General features: G+C 53.0%; 1 protein-coding gene across 2 annotated transcripts; it reads right to left on the reverse strand.

Annotated features, from left to right (window-relative positions):
• Positions 1 to 923: 923 nt before the first annotated feature.
• On the reverse strand, positions 924 to 19,080 carry Sun2 (Sad1 and UNC84 domain containing 2). Of its 2 annotated transcripts, none has more exons than XM_021183124.2 (18): positions 18,855 to 19,080; positions 16,050 to 16,210; positions 15,154 to 15,344; positions 14,854 to 14,994; positions 13,724 to 13,819; positions 13,317 to 13,410; positions 12,178 to 12,251; positions 10,237 to 10,364; positions 6,950 to 7,204; positions 6,347 to 6,424; positions 5,893 to 5,936; positions 5,257 to 5,422; positions 4,707 to 4,928; positions 4,365 to 4,449; positions 3,894 to 4,009; positions 3,634 to 3,801; positions 3,382 to 3,474; positions 924 to 2,402 (listed from the first exon to the last, which is right to left on the reverse strand). In XM_021183124.2, exons 2-18 carry the CDS (start codon positions 16,172 to 16,174, stop codon positions 2,289 to 2,291), a joined length of 2,190 nt encoding a protein of 729 aa, XP_021038783.1. In that variant the 5' UTR covers positions 16,175 to 16,210; positions 18,855 to 19,080; the 3' UTR covers positions 924 to 2,288. The 2 variants fall into 2 exon arrangements, with proteins under 2 accessions (XP_021038783.1, XP_021038780.1); XM_021183121.2 differs by having other exon boundaries at positions 12,178 to 12,257.
• Positions 19,081 to 19,642: the final 562 nt, after the last annotated feature.

Raw genomic sequence — 19,642 nt, forward strand, 5'->3', positions numbered from 1 at the left:
ATAAAGATGTTAATCTGTCAGCCTCGTAAGTGTAAGGCCCAGCCTTCTGTATGTGCAGCTTGTGTGTACAACATCTTTTCTAGAACTGAGGCTGCGGGGTGGGGTGGGATGGAAGTGGCCAGGTCCTCACATCACGTACAGCACTGCTCAGGCTCACTGGGGCCTGTGCCATGGTACAGGCATGTATTTGGCTGGGTTTGGGGAGAGTTAGGGAGATAATGACATGAAACTCAGCCTCTGAGAGACCCAGGGCAGGTGGCAGAGGCACTAAGCCCTGATGGTATGTGACAAGTTACCGGGCTATTTGCTAGGGCTCCTCCTTCCCCTGATGCCTGTTTTATGTTTTGTGCCCTTGGAGTACAGATCTAGTGTCCCTGGGCTCTGGACCAAGCTCTGGGCCACCTTGTACTCTAGCCAGTGCCCTCTCCTCACTGCTGACCAGTTCCTGCTTTTATTTTCTCAGCCATGGCAAGGGCCAGCTTTGAGCAAGATGCTATGGCCAGTAGGATTCGCCTCAGGCTTGGTGAAGCCTCACCTGGGCCGAATCTCAGCAACCATCATCAGGGTGTCTTCCCCCAGGACCTGGCGGATCCGTCAGCCTGAGTTTAAGCAGACAGGAAAGCCCTCCTCTTCCTCCCCTCCCCCTCTCTCCCTCCTCATTGTCCTCCACCTCCCCCACAGAGGTATTCTTGACAGCTCCTAAAGCCATCTCATTTCCTCCTGGCAGCCCTCAAATCCAGAAAACACTAGAGTAGACCCTAGCTGGGGTTCCAAGTTTGTCAATGGTTTTTAAACAAAAGCCTGGGTCTCTGAGCATTAGGACTAAGTCTTTAGGTACTGTGATTTGGCTAAGAATTCAGTCCCTTGTATCCCCCAAGAGCAGCTGAGTTGCTCTGTGACAACCAGAAAAAAGCACGCTCCAATGATCCTGGGCATCCTTTATTTTTTGCATAGGCATAAATTAGAGACTGGAGAGGTTTGTTTTGTTTTGTTTTGAAAGAATCAACTGTGCAGCATTTGTGACAGGAGAGCACAAAACAAGCCTGAGGGCAGGGCTGTACAACTGCCATCTCACCCGAACACTAACGCCGGGGCTGCCTCGCAGCTCCTCCTGGCCCCTTCCATTAGAGCAGGCAGGACCAAGCTGCTCAAGAGCCAGGAACTAGAAACTGGGTAACAGCTGGTGCCCCTCAGAATGGGGCTAGAAATCAAGCCTGTAGCTTTTTCAGTTAAAAACAAAAACAAAACAACAAAAAACAGACCTTGAGAATTCTATATATAATACAGCAGGGCCAGCCGTTGAATCTAAAAACCTCTTCCTCCTCTCCACACAAGTTAATGTCTATCTCCCTCCCTCCCTCCCTCCTCCCTCTCAGCCCCCATCTAACTGCCATCATAGAGGCCAGAAAGGAAGCAGTGTAAGCAAGAGCTGAGAGCCCAAGGGAGTTGCTGTAGAATGGACAGGGCCACTCTAAATGGGGTGGGCTAGTGTAGCCCCTCTACCTGATATCTTGAGCCACACTGTGGCTATTGGCACTGGATCAGGAGAGCCCCCAAAGTCATCGCCCCACTCCTCTAGACAACCCTGCAGAATAGCCCCAAAGCCAGGACTGGGTCCTTCCTGGGGGGTGGAAAGCTTGCTGTGGGGCACAGGCAGGATGCAGCAGGAATGGGAAACAGAATAGACCCTCGCCCCACATCAGGAGAAAAAGCAGTGGTCCCAGCACTGGGAATCTCTTAGGTTGGCACAGACAGTAGTAGTCAGAGGCACACAGGAGCTAGTTTCCTCCCGTTTGCTAGGAACCCCAGGCTCCTACGGGCCATGGTACCCTCCATGCTGGAAGAGCTCAGCAGCCTCGGAGTCCTTTACCAGGCACCTGCCAGGGACAGTCCCAGCTGCACAGTGCTAAGCACTGTCCTAAAGGCCACAAGACCCCCCAGCTTATCCCTGGGGCTCTGGCTTGATATGCCCATGGCTTTGGCACCTACCAGGAGTTCACCGGTGCCAGTCCCTCCACCTCACTTCCTGATCGCAGTCCCCCAAAGTATGCTACATATATACACCTGGTAGGCGCCTAGCTCTAGGGGGAAGACTAAGAGGCATAGGAACCCGGTGGCTTATGCAGGGAGTTCTACGTGCTGCCTCTTCACTCTTGCTCCCGGAATTCAGCGCTAAGAAGCATGTGCGGGCAGCGGTGGGGTGCTGGGCACCTATTTTCAGAGCAGGGGAGATGCTGGGAACGATGAGCTTCCCACGTGGCTAGCAACAGGCACAAGATCTCAGAAGACTAGTGGGCAGGCTCTCCGTGCACCCGGAAGCGGTAGATACACGTGTACTCAGGGTGGCCCCAGTTGGTCAGGATCCGAAGCTCCACAACTTGGTATGTGGCCATCTTAGAGGCCTAGGTAGAAGAGAGGGGTTCAGTGTCACAGAGTGCTTTGACACCTCAGCAACAGAAGGGGTGGGGTAGGGAACCAGTCCAGCAGCCAGAGGTCTCCTGCCCCGGAGCTCATGACAAAAACAAAAAGCTGAATTTCTAAAGTTTTTGTTTCCTGGAACAGAGTTTCCAGGCCAAAGGCCCTGGGAGACTTTGGGGCTCCTAAGGGTCACCACCCTCAGTGAGCCAGCCCTTGGGCCATATGTGAACAGTAGTTCATCTAAGAATTCATCCCCAGTCATGGTTAGCATTATCAGTGCATAGAATGGTCATAGGAAGCTTGTTTGCTTTTTTCTCAAGTGTCTAGCCTGTATGCTCTGCTTAAAGCTATCATGTCATAGGACTGAAGACCTGGGTCAGTTAAGAGCACTGGCTGCTCTTCCATGTAATCCAGGTTCAATTCCCGGCATTCACATGGGGCAACTTGTAATTGTCTGTCACTCTGGTTCTAAGGGATCCAAAGCCCTCCTCTGGCCTCTTAGGACACCAGTACACAGATGGCGCACAGACATATATACCAGCAAAATACTCATACACACAAAATAAAGTTAAACAAAATGAATTAAAATGAACTGACCTATATTCCTAGCTCCAGAATCTGCCTCTAAGAGGACTAGGACATCTGACACCCATATGCCCTCCCTGAGGCCCTAGCTCTCTGCACATTGATCATCTTGAACACCCTTCACAGTCACTTCCTTGTCACAACCCTTCCTTAATAAAACTCACTTTGGCGGAGCCCTGATCAGAAAGCTCTGGATGCTGCCATCTATGTCACTGACAGGAGAGGGTCATCTCCACCCTATACCCTTAAGTAAGGCAGGGTAGGAAGATAGGCCCATCCCTGATTCCTCTGCCGGGCAATGCAAATACTGGATCCTAGAAGATGTCTGCTGTTGACTGGGAGTGTGAGGCACCACCCCACAAGCACACAGCCCTGTACCTGGAAATAGAAGGTCTGGATGGGCTCCCCATCCTGGTCGTAGGCAAATGTGCCAAGAAGTGTCCCTTCCTGCTGCAGGTCTTCATCGAAGCCCTACAGAAAAGCAGACAGGGAGGAGTCAGGGAGGACCACCTCCCTCATACACCATGGTCTCTCCCTGGCTCTCTCTTTTAAACCTCTCACTGCCCAGAGTCACCTCAGTGTGATTCTCAGCAAAGACCCCACACAGCCCACTGAAGATCAGGTACTCACAAAGATGGCGAAGTCCTTGGGAGCACTGGAGATAGTGCTGTTGGGTGACAAGGCCTTGGGCACGTGCTCTAAGGTAACGGCTGTAGGTCGGATTCGAGCAGAGAGCCGGACCACTGCAAAGCCCTGGGGCCCCTGGAAGGCCCAGCAGTTGCCTGGGTGCACATCTGGCTGGAGGGGGTGGGAGGCATGTCAGAACAGGGCCTCTAATCCAGCTGTGGCTGACTGAGACAGACATCCCCCACTGTGTTTAGAGTGCCCACCTGCAGAATGACCCGAGGTGACTGGGAGTGGTACCACAGGGGAATGCCAAAGAGGCTGAGAAGGGCCGTCTTGGTCTCATAAGTCTCAGAGCAGCGGGTGCTGATAACACTGGCTCCTGTCACAGGAAAGAACGATTTTAAATCTGAAAGTGGGTTGGCCCACTACTCAGGTAGTGGTTCCAGGACTAAAAAGGCAGCCAGGGAAGAGACTGCTACTGCCTGCCTTAGAGAGCATGGGGACAAGTCCCTCGGGCCCACCCCTTAGCTCTAACCCAGTCTCACAGAGCCATTCGCAGCCAGGGGTCCACTCTGGCTCATGGCTTCCCTCAGCCACCCCTGCCTTGGATGGGAGTCTAGTTTGTGCTGGTGTCAAGCCTTGTGTGCTTAGCACTGTGCTGCCTGGCAGACCTGGGGCCTCGCCAGTGTAAGGACCAGGATACGGTGAAGCGGTGAAGGCAGCAGCACACACACCTCCTGATTCCAGGGCGTAGTCCACCATTCCAATCCGGTCCTCACTGTAGCGCTGCAGGGCCTGCTTGACGATCCGGTGCACCTGCTAAAACATGCCCCAGGCAGACATGGGATGTGAATGGGGCATACCAGGTACTGCGTGCATATCCATGAACTGGTCCTGCTGGACTGGCACCAGTAGTACCCAAGCAGGCTTTGTTCATTTCCACCACCCACACTGGGCCCAGAATCTACACCCGAACCTCCAGCCAGGAGGGTCTATCACATCCTAACACATGAAGAGCTGGCAGTGTAAGACTTCCAGGGGAGAGGCAGCGTGTTGGGAGAACAGTCATCCCTTACCTCCTCTGTCACCCCAACTATGCCTTCTTTCTGCAGTATCTGTCCCAGGGATGCTGCGGCCTCCCTGGCTGACTTGCCCTGCATCTCAGCCATCTTGGTAAGGATCTTGTTCTCCAGCTCCTGCAGCTGAGCATGCAGCTCATCTCTCTGCAGGAGCCCGCTGCGGGCACCCCTGTCTCCAAGCAGGAACTGACTGATCCAGTCAGGGAACTGGGATTCCACCTACAGACAAAGGCAGTGTCACTCAGAAGCTTGCAATAATGGCAGGGACAGCTATGACAGGGTGGGTGGGCTGTCACTGGAGGAGGAAGCAGAGCTGGAAGGGAAGGATGGAGACCCTGGGAGAGGTGTTAGAGGCTAGGAACTCTCCAGGGAACAGAGACTGGGATTGGAAAGCATTTTCCCCAAGAGCCTAGGCCTGCATCAGATCAGCTATGCATGTGCCTCCAGAACAACAGGCCAAAGACTCTCTCCAGCTGACAGGTGCCCCTCCCAGGCAGGTGGTCTCAGGGGAGTGTGATTAGTAGGGCTCTGGGTACTTCCCGCTCACATCAGCCCGGGCAGCCTGGATCTTCTGTGGCAGCAGGCCCACTTCATCTGCCACCGAGTTCTGCTTCAGAGCCAGGGCAGCCAGCTCCTGCCGCAGGCTGGCCAGCTGGGCTTCCAGCCGTCCCAGCTCCTTCACAGAGCTCTCCTGGAAGGCCTCCTGGGTCATGCTAGTTCCAGATGGAGGGAAGCAAGGTAAGGCCATACTGAGGAAGGATGAGGAACCCCTGACTGACTCCTGTCATAAGCTGGAAGCCCATCACTGTGTGTGAAGTGCCAGGGCTGCCCTTGGAGTCTGGCAGTAGAACATAGCCCAGGAGCTTGGGCTTGTCTGTCTCACAGCTAATTCTGACCTGATTCTCTGTAGGCTTGGACAGCACACAATGAATTGTGTGCTTGAACTCACAATGCCACAGCCTGCCATGCCTTCACATCTAGGTAATAAGAGCAGAAGGCATACAGAAAAGACCAGCCCACAAGCTCCAGTTTCACTGCCATACCTGTCCCTGCCTCCCCAAGGCCTTACCGACCTGCCTTGTACCTTAGAGGCCATAGGCAGGATCCTAAGCTAAGTTTCAACCAACCACGCAGAACCCTAACGGGGTGGCAGAGCAGTCCACGGCCAGGTGGCTGCCATTACCTTTGCCATTCTGTCTTCAGCTGCTGGACACGGGCTTCAGACTCCTAAGAGCAGCAAGAAAGGGCAAGAATAAGACAAGATGAGCTCAGAGAAGTCTGAGGGTCTGTTCTACATGGGAGTGTTTGCTTAACCACGTCTCTGAAAGGGTGCCCCAGCGCTTTCAGCAAAGATCAAAGAAGGGGAAGTCCTGTGAGTCTCAGCCCTTATCAGACTCATTCCCACCTAGGTAAGTTTATGTTCACTGAGCACAAACACACTCAGCACAGACACCATCCTTGCACCATGCACATCCCGGGGTCACTGTGGAGCGTCTGTCCAAGGCAAGTTCAGGCCCTAAAGAAGGCATGAGACTACCCCCCCTCTACTCAACATCCCAGCAGTATCCATGGTAGAACCAAGGACAGATGTAATTGGGTGAGGTCCCAGTGCAGGGCTGCATGCCTAGCCCACTGACCTGAGAGGCCTGGACGATCTTCTTGAAGAGGTCTTCTGAGTCTTGGTGATGCTCTGCCCTCAGGGTAGCCAATTCTTCCTACCAGATATGAGGACTGGTTGTTTTGGGTGTTTTTTTTTTTTCTTCTTTTCTATTGAGGCAGCATCTCTCTATATAGTTCTGATTATCCCAGAACTCCCTCTGTAGACCAGGCTGGCCTTGAACTCAGAGATCTGCCTGCTTCTACCACCTAAGTTAAGTGTTGGGATTAAAGGTGTGCACCACCACACCAAGAGGGTTTGCCAGCTGCACTTGGAACACTTGTGACTAGATATGGTCTAACTGGGTTCCTTCTAGGATTTTTTTCCAGGAGTTTCAGCTCCTGGTCTTATCTACAAGGCTCTGAAATACAAGGAATACCACCTGTGCCTGACACGTCTCCCACCATGGAAGTCAGATCATCTTCATCTTGACAGGGCACCTGGCAAGTGGCCCTAAGTGACACACTACCATCTCCCCCAGGCCCCATGGGGCCTCCTACATCCCACATGACTGTCAGGGTTTTCTATGGCATTGCTTTTATGAAATGTGCCACCCCACCTCCAGGCAACAATGTTCCCCCACCTGGATATGAGCCACTGTGTCCCTGCGCAAGTCCTCCTTCAGGGTAGCCTCGCGGCGGCTCACCAACCCTTCTAGAAGAGACAGGGCATCTTCATGGCTCAGGCTACTGCCTCCTCCATGGCCAGCAGCCCCCTGCCGCAGCTCTAGGCGTTCCAGCCGTATGGCCTCCTTCTGCCAGTTGGAGGAAAAGTCTGCAGCAAGGGCTTCCAGGCGCCGCTCCAGAGAGTGAACCCGGGAGAGAATACGCTGCTCAGCCTGGTGGGCCAGAGGAAAGACAGAGTATGGGCCCAGGGGAACACACCACAGGCTTCCCGAGTATGGCCACTGGAACAGCTGGGATAGGGCAGCTGGGCATAGTGACACAGGCTGTTAATCCCAGCACTCGGGAGGCAGAGCAAGTGGATCTTTATGAGTTCAAGGCCAGCCTGTTCTACAGAGGGAGTTCCAGGACAGCCAGTGGCAGTGAAAGTCTCTCTAGGGAAACACAAACAGGGCAAAACCAGCTGGGACACGGCTGGTAGCTGCAGCATCTGGCAGGAGATCCTGGGCATGCATTGCAGGAGGGCTCCCCCACCTCCAGCCCCCCTCAACATGTTGTCACCATCAGATCCCAACATGGAGGGAAACACAGTGGGAGAGGGAGTGTGAGCACAGGGACTGGCTAGGAAAATGTTGTGAATCTGTAGGATGGTCACAGGGGCCCAGCTAGGAAGCCCCCCCCCCCATGAGCTGTATAAGGTGGGGGAGGCAGCTTTTGGCTTTCACCTGCTTTTCTCTTCTATAGATAACTATACCAAAGAGGAAACGGTTTGAAAGGTTTGCATTTTCCTCATTTAAACGAATGCCCTAGAGAAGCTGTAGTAACAGCCATTCAGAGCCAACGGTGGCACCTGATAGTATGTCATGAATATGAGGACAACTGTTGGCCAAACAACAAAATCTTTGCCAAGGGAAATTACAAAACACAATCTACCAACTGTCCCTTAAAGGGCAAAGGACTCTGGGGCAGAGGTCTTGGGTTGTAGACACATTCTCTTTTAAACATGCTTGCACAACTCCCAAGGCAGCAAGCACAGGCTCCCATTCCCAGCCCGCCCCACCATCACATCTCCAAGCAGCGTCTTCACTGAGTCTGCGCACAAGCAGATCCTGGTTGTGCTCTGCTGGCCTTGCTTCCCCTTGTCACATGAAAGGTGGCCCAGGACTGAATCGCCCCTCATCTCTTCAGGAATCAGTTTTAAAAGGAATTTGCAGACAACAGAATATGCCATCATTTTAAGAAATAAGATCACACTGTGCTGGAACATATTTAATATGTGGCAAGCTTAATTCAGCTGATACAGGCAAAGTTCACTTCACTAGAGAACCAAGAGTTTGGGAGGGTGGAGGCTGTTTCATAGAAAAAGGGTCTCACTCAGTCCAGACTCTCCTGCAGTTTACTATGTAGCCCAGGCTGCAAATATGTGATTCTCCTGCCGTAGCCTCCCAAGTGCCAGGACTACAGGTGTGAGCCACCATGCCCTGCTAAGACCAAGAGGTTTGTGTGTGTGCCATGTTCTTGTATGTGGTATAAGCATGTGTGTACAGATAGTATCTTGTGGATTGTATGGATGCAGTCACCTGTCAATTAAAAAGGCTATGGCCTATGGCTTAGGCAGGAAATAGAATGTGGGACATCTGGAAGGAGAAAGAATTCTGGAATAGGCCAGGTGCAGGAGATTTACTAGGGGGAGATGTGAGGAGATAAGATGCATGGTACCCAAGCACAGGTAACCAGCCACATGGCAGAATGTAGGTTAAAAATAATTGGGTTATTTTAGTTATGATCTAGTAAGAGAAGACCCTAGCTATATGGTCAAGGTCTTTGTAAATATTTTGAGTCTCAGTCTTATTTCTAGGAGCATGGGACTGAGAGGAAGAACCAGAGCTTACCTCCCAACACCTGTGTGCACATGTATGTATGTGTGCATATGTATGTATGTATGTGTGTGTGCGCACATTTATGTATGTATGTGTGCACACGTGTATATATGTATGTGTGCACATGTATGTGCAGGTGCACTTGCTTGTATATGTACAAGGGGAAGCCAGAGGTTGGCATTAGATGTCTCCCTCTATGGCTCCCCACTATATATATATTGTTTTTTGTTTTTGCTTTTTTTGTTTTTTGTTTTTCGAGACAGGGTTTCTCTGTGTAGCCCTGGCTGTCCTGGAACTCACTTTGTAGACCAGGCTGGCCTCAAACTCAGAAATTCGCCTGCCTCTGCCTCCCAAGTGCTGGGATCAAAGGCGTGTACCACCATACCCAGCTCCCACCTTATATTTTGAGTCATTTAACCTGGGGCTCAGCATTTCAGCTAGACTGACTAGACAGCAAGCAAGCCCTGGAGATTCACCTGACTGCACCCCACCATCCCAACACCAGGGTCACAAGCCTGTGCTAGTTGTACTGGTGATATGAACTCAGGTCTCATAACCGCACAGCAAGCAGGCTGTGCGCTGAGCCAGCACCCCAGCCGGGAGACAGAGTGTCAGGTTACCTGTATTTCTATTACAGTCTGGTTGTACGTCCACATGTCACCCTCGACTGTGCAGGCCCCTGAAGAGCACACCCTAGACCTGCCCTAATCTAAGACCCTGGCTACTGTCCCATGCCCATGACTACAGCCTCTGCAGAGTCACCTAGCAGGCTCTTTGCCTCCCCCTCCTCGAATCTGCTCTGGTTCTGCTATTTGCTTCCCCAGGTCCCAACTCACCTGGGTGGTTTCCCCTCCTAGAACACAGCTATGGGAGCAAACCCAGGCTAGCTCGATGGGAGAACAAAGATCAGACAGGGGCAGTTAGTTGTCCCTGTGAGGGACTGGGCCAGCTGGCCCACTAAGCAACCAGCACAGACTGTCCTGGCATAGCCCACAAGGGCCTACTGGTCCCTCCAGACTCACAGACTACTATATACTTGAAGTCTTAAGCCACAGTGTGAGTTGGGGGAGGGGTGGGAGGTACCTGGTCAGGATGTTACACACGGAAGCCTTGGCAGTATGGAGAAATCACATTGGAAAGCAACAAGGCCGTTTGCCAGCCCTTCCTTCTGCTTTCTGAGGATGTACATAACTTTTGGGTTGTTGAGTCGCCTTTAGAGGCAAGTTAGCTCCCCCATGACCTCCAACAGCCCAGGAAGGGTGTTGTAGTTTTGTAGCTTTGTGTGAGTTTTGTGTGACTTCTCCAACCTGCAAAGCCAGGCTGGAGAGCTCCGCTCCGCTCCCCACCCTCAGCACCCTCAGCCTCACCTGGAAGTGCTGGGAGGCGTCTCTGGATTCCCACACCTCTGGCTGCTTCCTGCTCTCCTTTGCTGCCCACCAGGAGACCACAGCGGGTTGCAATGTCTGCAGCCCTAAGGGGTAAAAATGCCAAGCACCTAGGCACAGGGAGAGAGTCCTTAGAATCTTCTTGATCACAGCCTATGTCACACATTGTGAGTCTTGCTCTACCAGAGGCGGAAGTGACAGCCCATGGCCTCACAGCTCCTTCATGCTCACACCTCGCTCCCGTGTCCCCACTCATTCCGCAGACAGTTACCCTTAGGAGAAAGCACCTTCCTTTACCAGTTACAGATTCTCAGGGGTGGAGCCAGGCCTGGATGGACGTCCTCGCAGTTCAGTGAACAGCCCCTTGGGAGCTTTGACAACAACTAGCGTTGACTGCCCTGTCCAGAAGGGTTAGCTGGCTCAAATGGCACTTGTGTGTGGGTTTAGCTCTCCCTGGCTCCATGGCTGGGCATCACAGAGAACACAGCACCCACTTGGGGCCCAAGATTGGGGCCCAAGACTGCAGCAGTAGAGAAACAGTGCCTGATTTCACAGTTGCCTCTTACTTCTTGGCTATGAGCAGGGGAGGAAAGGGAGCGTACACAAGCCACTAGGCCTGAAGTCCCAAGTGGAACATGACCACACACTCCCTGAGCAGCTCTGGGCCCTCTTGCCTTGAATCTCCACATACTCTGACTGTGACATCGTCTCTATCAACCACAAGGAATTGGTACAGACTGAGCTGTGTTTAATACCTGGGAAAGGGCTAGCAGGATAAACACTGCACTGCCGTGAGTAATAAGGTAATGTTATTTTAAGGGTGATGCCCAGTTTCCACTGAGTAGGAACAAGTTGTTCTTGTAACGGGAAACAAAAAGGAAACCGACATTTGGAAAAATGTCCTGCCCTCTTTATTAATAAAAGAAGCCGGATGATGGTGGCACACACCTTTAATCCCTAGCACTCAGGAGACAGAGGCAGGCAGACCTGTAAATTTGAGGCCACCTTGGTGTTCAGAGTGAGTTCCAGACAGACAGAGTTACAGGAACCCATCTCAAAAACAGGAAGAAAAAAAAAAAGGAGAGATACAAGACTATAAAACCAAACCAAGTCTCTAAAAAACCACACTAACAAAGCATTGTGGCTGCAGTCGTTCAAAGTGAGCCTAGGTCTATACAGCCAATTCACATGAAACCGGAAACCCAGTTAAATTGTCCAATGAGAAACGGAATACACAAGACAAAGACAAGAAGGTCCTGTGGCAGGCACAACAGGGCAGAGCTGTGGGTAAGTAGCCCTTACGGTCTCAACCAGCGCCCTTCTGGCTGCTCCTAGCCTAAATAGGCAGCCAAAGGTTTCACTTGATCTTGTAAAAACAATCCAGCCACACAGACTGTCCTGATTTGGAATAGAGAGAAAATAGCTGCTCCTAATAATAGCTCGAAGTTCTTGCTTGCTACCCAGAGAGCGGCGGTCCGGGGGCGTGCTCCTCCCAGAAGCTCCCTGTACTAGAGCAAGAGCAAGATCAGGAGATGACCCAGCACTCGGGAGGCAGAGGCAGGCGGATTTCTGAGTTCGAGGCCAGCCTGGTCTACAAAGTGAGTTCCAGGACAGCCAGGGCTATACAGAGAANTGAGTTCCAGGACAGCCAGGGCTATACAGAGAAACCCTGTCTCGAAAAAACCAAAAAAAAAAAAAAAAAAAAAAAAAAAAAAAAAAAAAAAGATCAGGAGACGAGGCACCTCCCTCAGCCCTGACACTGTCAGACAGGGCAGCCTGAGTCAGTAGAGGACTTGGGGATGGGACTGGGGGAGTAGGAAAGTCAGACCCAGGGCTCTGCATGGCCGGCTCGATCACCATTAGCTCCGACTCTGCCTCACCCTACCCCTGCCTCTAGCTTCCCTCTCTTCCACCCCTGCTCACCGTAGGTCAGACCAGTCAGGAGTAGCAGGAGCAGAAGGAACCACAGAAAACTCTTCAGGTTCAGCGAGAAGTGCCTGGACCTCAGGAGAACAGACAGAAGGCAGTCATCAGTGGGACCTGGGCCTCTGCTCTGCACTCAGTCCCTTGGGACTTTTCTGGACTTCTGAACTAGAGTTGCAACATGTTCCCCTGGGCTTCCCAGGGGACTGGGATTGAACAGGCCACAAGAATGGTACTTGTAGGTCCTAAGAGTCATCGGGAAATTTTGGTTCTATGAACTTTAAAACTTATTTTAAGTGTGTGTGTGTGTGTGTGTGTGTGTGTGTGCACATGTGCAGATGAGTGCAGGTACTTTCAGAGTCCCTGAAACTTAAGTTACATTATGTTGTGAGCCACTATGTGGGTGCTGGGAATTGAACTTAAGTCCTGTGGAAGTGCTGGAAAGTGCTGAGCTAAGACTCCAGCCACACTACCTCAATATATATATACACACACATATATACATATATATATATATATGTATATGTGTGTGTGTGTGTGTGTATGTATATATACTGGGTTTTGAAACAGGGTTTGATAGGTAGCCCAGGCTAACCCGGACTCTCCATGTAGCTCAGGCTTTCCACATGGATGTGGTAGAGGTGCCCTGACCCCCTCCTGGTCTAGCCTTTTTTCTCTGCCCAGGGGACACAGTCCTTAACCTCTGTCCTGCTGGCTTAGGAACTTGGGGAATGACCCCACAGCATCCTCAGACAATATCTTTTTGTGACTTCTGATCATGGGCAGGAACCTCTAGAATGTAGCCTGTCACGGGTCTAAGACAGAGGCAGGACTTCTGAGAAACTGTGAGGGTTAGTGCCTCACAGTTTGCCAGTGGGAGCACAGCCACCCTTTCTCTGAGGACTGGAAGGGTCTGGTTGTTCTTAGGAAGGATCTAGGTGAAGCAAGAACCTGTGTTCCAGAGTACTGCTAGAAGGTATCCACTAGGAGGGAAAGCCTGCTTGTGCCAAAGGCTCCGTGTAGCCTGGGGAGCCTTCAAGGAATAAGGAATGGTGGGCCACATTCAAGCCTAGATGCTCTGTTAAGCCCTGTGGTACCAGGTCTTTCTGGTTCTTCATCAAGGCTGGAGTGTCACTCACCTGGTTAGGACGAAGACATCCAGGAGGGAGGCAGCAGTTGTCAGGCGGTACCAGGTGGTGCCAATCCACCAGTAGAGAAGACCAAAGAGGCGGCCTGAAAAGTGGCCGTTAAGCCTAAGACTCGGTCGTATTTAGCACACTGCCCCTTCCCCCTCTGTGTGCTCTCTTGCCCAACCCTTGCCCAGCCCCCTTTGTCCCACTCCATGGTGACCCCTTTCCAAGTCCACCTGCCCAGTCAAATATAACTCAGCCTGTTCTGAGGTGGCTCCTGCTCAAACCTGCTAGGGGGTTCCCCCTGCCCTTGGCTCTCAGGAATTATCCCACTGCAGGCCTTCCCCGACTCTGTAGCCCAGGTACCCAATCACAGCCACAGTAAGGGAGTTGTCTAGCTCACAGCCAGCACGCACCTGGAAAAGTGACCAGAGTCCAGACAAAGGAGCCGGCCCGAGATGCTGCACTCCTTAACCCGGACCCTGAGCTGTGCTGGTCTGAGTCCGTGTAGCCTGCCGGGAAGGGGAGGAAAACAGACGTAGCTCCTTAATAACACTGACTGCTTCAAGCCGCAGGCGTGGCACCTGATTTCTCCTTGAGCTAAATCTGCTCATCCTCTGCCCAGAGTGTCAGACTGGCCCAGCACACAGTAGATCCAGGAATGTTTGTGAAGTGAGGAGATGGGAAGTTCCCAATGTCTTTTTCCTGATGCTGGGGATTGAACCTAGGACCCGTGCTTGCTTTTGCCTCCGGAACTAAGTCCCCAGGCCTTGGCATTTTATTTTCCCTCTGCCTTGGAGTGCAACAATCTTTAGGGAGTTGCTTGGACATGGACCAGAAATTGCTGGGTATTAACCATGTTTGGGCCCCAGATAGAAGTGCCTAAAAAACAGTGGTGTGGTTCTGGGTCACTCACAGACCAGTACAGGCACACACAGTACTAGGTAAGGGACAGCTTGGGCCAGGAGGGAGAGCTTTGATGTAGAGACACCCAGTAAGGTATGCACACACACACACACACACACACTCACTCACTGAGACACACACACATGCACACACACATATACACACACATGCACACATGCACACACATATACACATGCATGCACACATGCACACACATGCACACACAGTCAGACACGCACAGACACACATGCACACACACACATACACACATATATACACACACGCACACACACATATACACATGCACACACATATACACATGCGCACACATATACACACAGACACACACATATACACACACAGACACATATACACACACGCATGCACACACACATATGCACATATACACACACACAGACACACACACACACACATGCACACACACAGACATTCACACACACTCCCAAGGCTGCGTGTTCGATAGGCAAGTTCCCTACCACTGAAACTCTATCCCCAGGTCTCTCAGGGAAGCTGTGAACTGTCCATGGCCCATGACATGTGTGACATGAGATGTCACACTGTCAGGGTGCCCCTTGCCCTATGTCCCCCATCGCCCTAGAGCCCACAAAGCAGCACCTACCTGCAAGGTCATCCTCTGAAGAATAGCCTGAGGAAGATCCGAAAAAGTCCTCTGAAGCTTTGCTCTCCGCGGTGAGCCCATTGGCCTTGCTGCTCTCAGAACCACCTGTTCCTCTCCTCCTCCTCCCCCGAAGGTCCCCGCCTGGCAGGAGACAGGGGCTCTGCTGAGATCCCACAGCCCCCACCCTGGAGGGCCTGGAGCTGAGGGGCGTTCAGGGATCATCCTCTGAGGGACCTTGGGGACACTCAGAGGGGAGGACTTTGGGGAGCAGGTCTCGGGAGTGAGGCCTGGGGTACTCACTCCAGTAGGGCTCACTGTGTAGGTGGTCATCCAGGAGGGCGCTCCTGGCGAGGGACACAGCCCGGGGGCTGCCAATGTAGGACTCTCGAACCACAGACTCGCTGTAGTAGGAGGTGTGGGAATCAGAGGAGGGACCCAGCTGTGGAGCTGGGGACAGGCGCTTCATGTTGCTGGATTTCCTCTTCAAAGTCCTGTGGGACAGCCATGAGGGGAGAGGCAGGGGGTGAGCCCAGCCAGAAAGAGGAACCCTGGTGACCTCGTTTTGTGTGGGAAGGCGTCTAACAACCCAACTACTTCCAGCGCAGGTGTTTCCCTGCTCCCAGTATCCATCACTGAATCTCACCAGAGATGAGCAAGCCTGTCAGTTAGAGACAGAGACAGCATCCAACTCAGGCTTCTAACTTCAAAGCCAAACGTTTTCCCAGGCTTCCTAGGGGGACTTGGAGTTCTTGTAACCTAACTGAAAATCTGGACAAACCTGATCTGGCCTCCCACACCTAGCTAGAGCCTCAGGGGCACACGGCTGCAGGGAGGCAGGATGACAAGGCACGTTGCCCCGAGCCACTGGCCAGTGACATGGTGAGATGTGACGTGTGGGCCTGGGGAAGGTGGCTGGACCACCACACCTGTCCACAGTCAACCGGTTGCTGTGAGCCCAGGTTAGGACAACTCTGTCGTTTCCTGCCTGGCTTTTGTGCGTAACTGCTTCTCCCCACTTCCTGTTCACTAAACCGGAGGCTGGGTGGCCCCTGCTCACAGTGGGCAGAGAAGGCAGCATCCTGGCTCCTGCCGTCCTTACAGGAGTGAAGACAGACAGAACCAACCCTCTTGACCGAGTATCTTGCCTCCATCCACTGCAGCAGCAAAAGAAAGAGGGCTGCCTGCTCTGCTCCTACCTGAGAGGACTGTCTTTAAACACGGTGCCCTGGCTTCCTGCCACGGAGCTTGCACCGCTGCTGCTGCTGCCGCCATCGTTGTCATCCTGAGAGTAGCGAGTGAGGCGCTGGCTTCGTCTTGACATGATGGGGCAGGGTAGGGACCCTCTCCTAAAGAAATACTTGGGGGAGACAGGGCAACGTATAAGGTGTGGAGCTGTCCTGGGGGAGGGAATAGATGCCCTGTGCACTAAGGCAAAGCAGCCCTGTGATCGAGGGCATCTCCCCTCACCCCCGTCTACCTCCTGCCTTGGGTTTTACTTAGGACTCCGGGGGCTTCTTCCATAGCTCTTTTCTCAAGGTTTCCCAACCTAATTTATAGGTTGCATGTCTTAAGCCTTCTTGGCACTGAATTCTGTGGGAGGCAGAATCGGGCCTTGCCTGACCTCTGAGGTGCAGCAGGGACTGACGTTTGACAGGCACTGCTCCCTCCCCACCCCCAGCCAGTGCTTTATTCTCTCCAGCCATCCGGTCTCATATGCATTGCTCCCTTCTACGGGCAGACGCTCCCTTCCTTTTTTTTTTTTTTTTTTTTTTTTTTTTGTGGTTTTTCGAGACAGGGTTTCTCTGTGTAGCTCTGGCTGTCCTGGAACTCACTTTGTAGACCAGGCTGGCCTCGAACTCAGAAATCCGCCTGCCTCTGCCTCCCGAGTGCTGGGATTAAAGGCGTGCGCCACCACGCCCGGCTTTTCCCTTCCTTTTTTTAAGGATTTGTTTTTATGTGTTTTTCCTGTGTGTATGTGTTTTTCCTGTGAAGATGTTAGATCCCCTGGAGGTAGAGTTATAGACAGTTATGAGCCAACATGTGGGTGCTGGGAATTGAACCTGGGTCCTCTGATAGAGCAGCCAGTGCTCTTAACCTCTGAGCATCTCTCTAGAACCCACCTTTTCCTTCTTTTTAGTCACAATCTCTGGTTCGCTACATCCTGACTGCGGAAACCCTTCCCACCATATTCTGCAGCCCCTCAGCACACTGTGCTGTGACACCTTGATGTGACAATGACAATGATAAATGACTACTGGCTACCTAATTCATTTCCTACTCATTAACGACCCCGGCACAAGCAAGGCGGCCATCATCACCCATCTACAGGGAAGAACCTGGAATGCTAGCCTGCAGGTGAGAGCCAGGTCTCTCTGCTCAGACCTGACAGGCTGCAGGGCCTGGACATTTGCATTCCATCAGAAGGTTTGCAAGTTGTTTGGGGAGTGTTACAGCTCCATATAGCATGCACTTGGAACATGGCTGTAAACTGCGTGGTTACATAGCAGTTACACAACCAATATTTGTAACAGAAGTAAGGCAGGAGGTGGAGCTGTTGTGTGGTGTTGCAGTCAGTCTGGCCTATAGGACAGTCACAGTCACCACATGGGGTGGAGTGAAACTGATAAGAAGACCAAGGTGAAAACAACGAGTGAAGATAAACAAATCTTTCAGGCACCGGGACCCAGTTTTCAAATCTCAGAATATCAACCCAGGAGTCTCACCGAGCCTGGGCTAGCAGGATTACAAAACTTTAGATCCCAAAGCCATCCAAAAAGAGTTCCTGGTACTTGTGACTTGGTATTGTTTTTGCTATTCCTGGTGGATAGTGACCTCGCCATGGTGGGAAACACCCAAACCCAGACCACAGAAACCAGAAGGTCAGGTTCATCCAGCTAGAAAGACAAGTAGCCTCCTGTCTGGGCTAACTGGCATCTTCCCAGGTGGGATGCCCGTCTAGCATCTCTCACTCTCTTTGACTGGTGTTGGTAAAGGGACCAACTGGTAGTAGCCAAAGCAGGAAGTTGCCTTGGTCCTGGGTTGTATTCCAGTCCTTATAAGGTAGTTCCCCCCATGACTGCCACCCCCACCTGACAGCTCCAGATGCCCACATGCTCCACCTCTTAACCCCTGCCCCGCTGTAACACATGAAGCCTTTGCCAGAGGGGAAAAGAGTGTAACATGTTTATACAGTGCCCACGCCGCTGTTGCAAGAATCTAAACGTTCTGAGTAGGTGGAGAGGTGGGGCACCAAACACTGCCCGTGTGCCACCTCCCAGCACTCCCAGAGCGGTGTGGACCTTATCTTTATCTTTCATATTCATCCTGTTGTCAAAAATTGTTTGCCACAGCGGCCATCCAGGTTACACAAGATGACAAAGGTCTACCGTGGGGAGCCGCTGAGATAGACACTCCTCCATCCCGCCATTAGTTACAAAACCCTCAAATAAAACATACTTTCCTACTGCAGAGCCTTGGCCCCTAAGATTCCCCTGGGAATCTTATACGTGACATTTCCACTCCATTTCCCTTGGGACACAAAAAAGTGCTCCAGGCGCTCACCCTCTGTCCTGGCTCTAAGTCACACCCCGGAGCGCGGTGGCTTTGTTTTGTTTTGGTTGGGTTTGGCTGTTTTGGAACTGAGCTAAAAGGGCCCTCCCCCGTTCCCCATAACTGTGACAGGCGGCGGTGGCGCAGGCTGAGAACTTCCAGTGCCAGGACTCGGCCTGTGGCACAGCCCTGGTCCGGTTTGGGGCGGCTGGGTCTTGGCTGCCCTCCTCCCGGGAGGCTGCTGGGGAAGTCCCGCCTGGGGACAGCGCCCTCCCCGTGACCGCGATGCGTCAGGGCGCCGGCCCGTGAGTGTCCCGGGGCGTGCGTCGCGCGGGGGCTGGAGTGGCCCGGCCTGGCCGGACAGGGAGGCGCAGGCCCGCGCTTTGGCCGGACAGCGACCCGGGTCAGGCGGGCGCGGGGCCGTGGGGAGGCGGGCCCAATCCCTTCTTTACCTTGCGTGGTTCTTCCCGCGTCCGAGTCCCCCGGGCGGCGCCGCGCACTGGGCCGGGCCGGGCCCGGGGCTGGGGCTGAAACGCGCGCGGAGCGGAGACGCGGGACAGCGCGGGGTCGGTGAGCGGACAATGCGGCCGGCAGAGGACCGCGCTGCGCGAGTGGGGCAGGGCGGTGCGCGCGTGGCCGAGTGTGTATGTGTGCGCCTGTCAGTCAACGCTGACAGCCCACAAGTCATTGGCCGGGCCCAGCCGGCCCGCCCCGCCCTCCGTCGCCGCCCATTGGTTGATTTGAACACAAAGGCTCCGGCTCGGCCCGCCCTCCGCGTGGGCCCTGTAGTCCGCGCGTGGGAGGCGGGGGCGAGTACGACCGCCAGGCTGTGGGACCCGAGCGTTCCCTCGCGCATCCGTGCCCACGCGCGCGCGGCGCCGGGGATCTAAAGGCTTTAGGTGCGGGAACACACAGGGTGTCATGAAATTGGCCCCAGGATAGGGTCCTGACGCGGCCCTGCGCGGGTGGTTTGGACGCTTACCAGCGTCAGCCGTGTCTGCCCATTTTAAAGACGGGGGAAACAGGTCCGTGGAAGTTTTCTTGTTTCTTATATAGAACCCACCCAGAGGGGAAGTTGAGTCTAGAAGATTAATACTGTTTAATTTTAAGGTTGAATTTTAAATTCCAAGATGGGCAGGATACCCATCTTCCCGCACCACCTATTTTTGTTGTTTTTGTTTTTCCAAGACAGGATTTTACTGTCACGGAGATCCACCTACCCCTCTGCCTCCCAGGTGCT

Source organism: Mus caroli, chromosome 15 (genome assembly GCF_900094665.2).
Source record: "Mus caroli chromosome 15, CAROLI_EIJ_v1.1, whole genome shotgun sequence".
Taxonomy (NCBI): domain Eukaryota; kingdom Metazoa; phylum Chordata; class Mammalia; order Rodentia; family Muridae; genus Mus; species Mus caroli.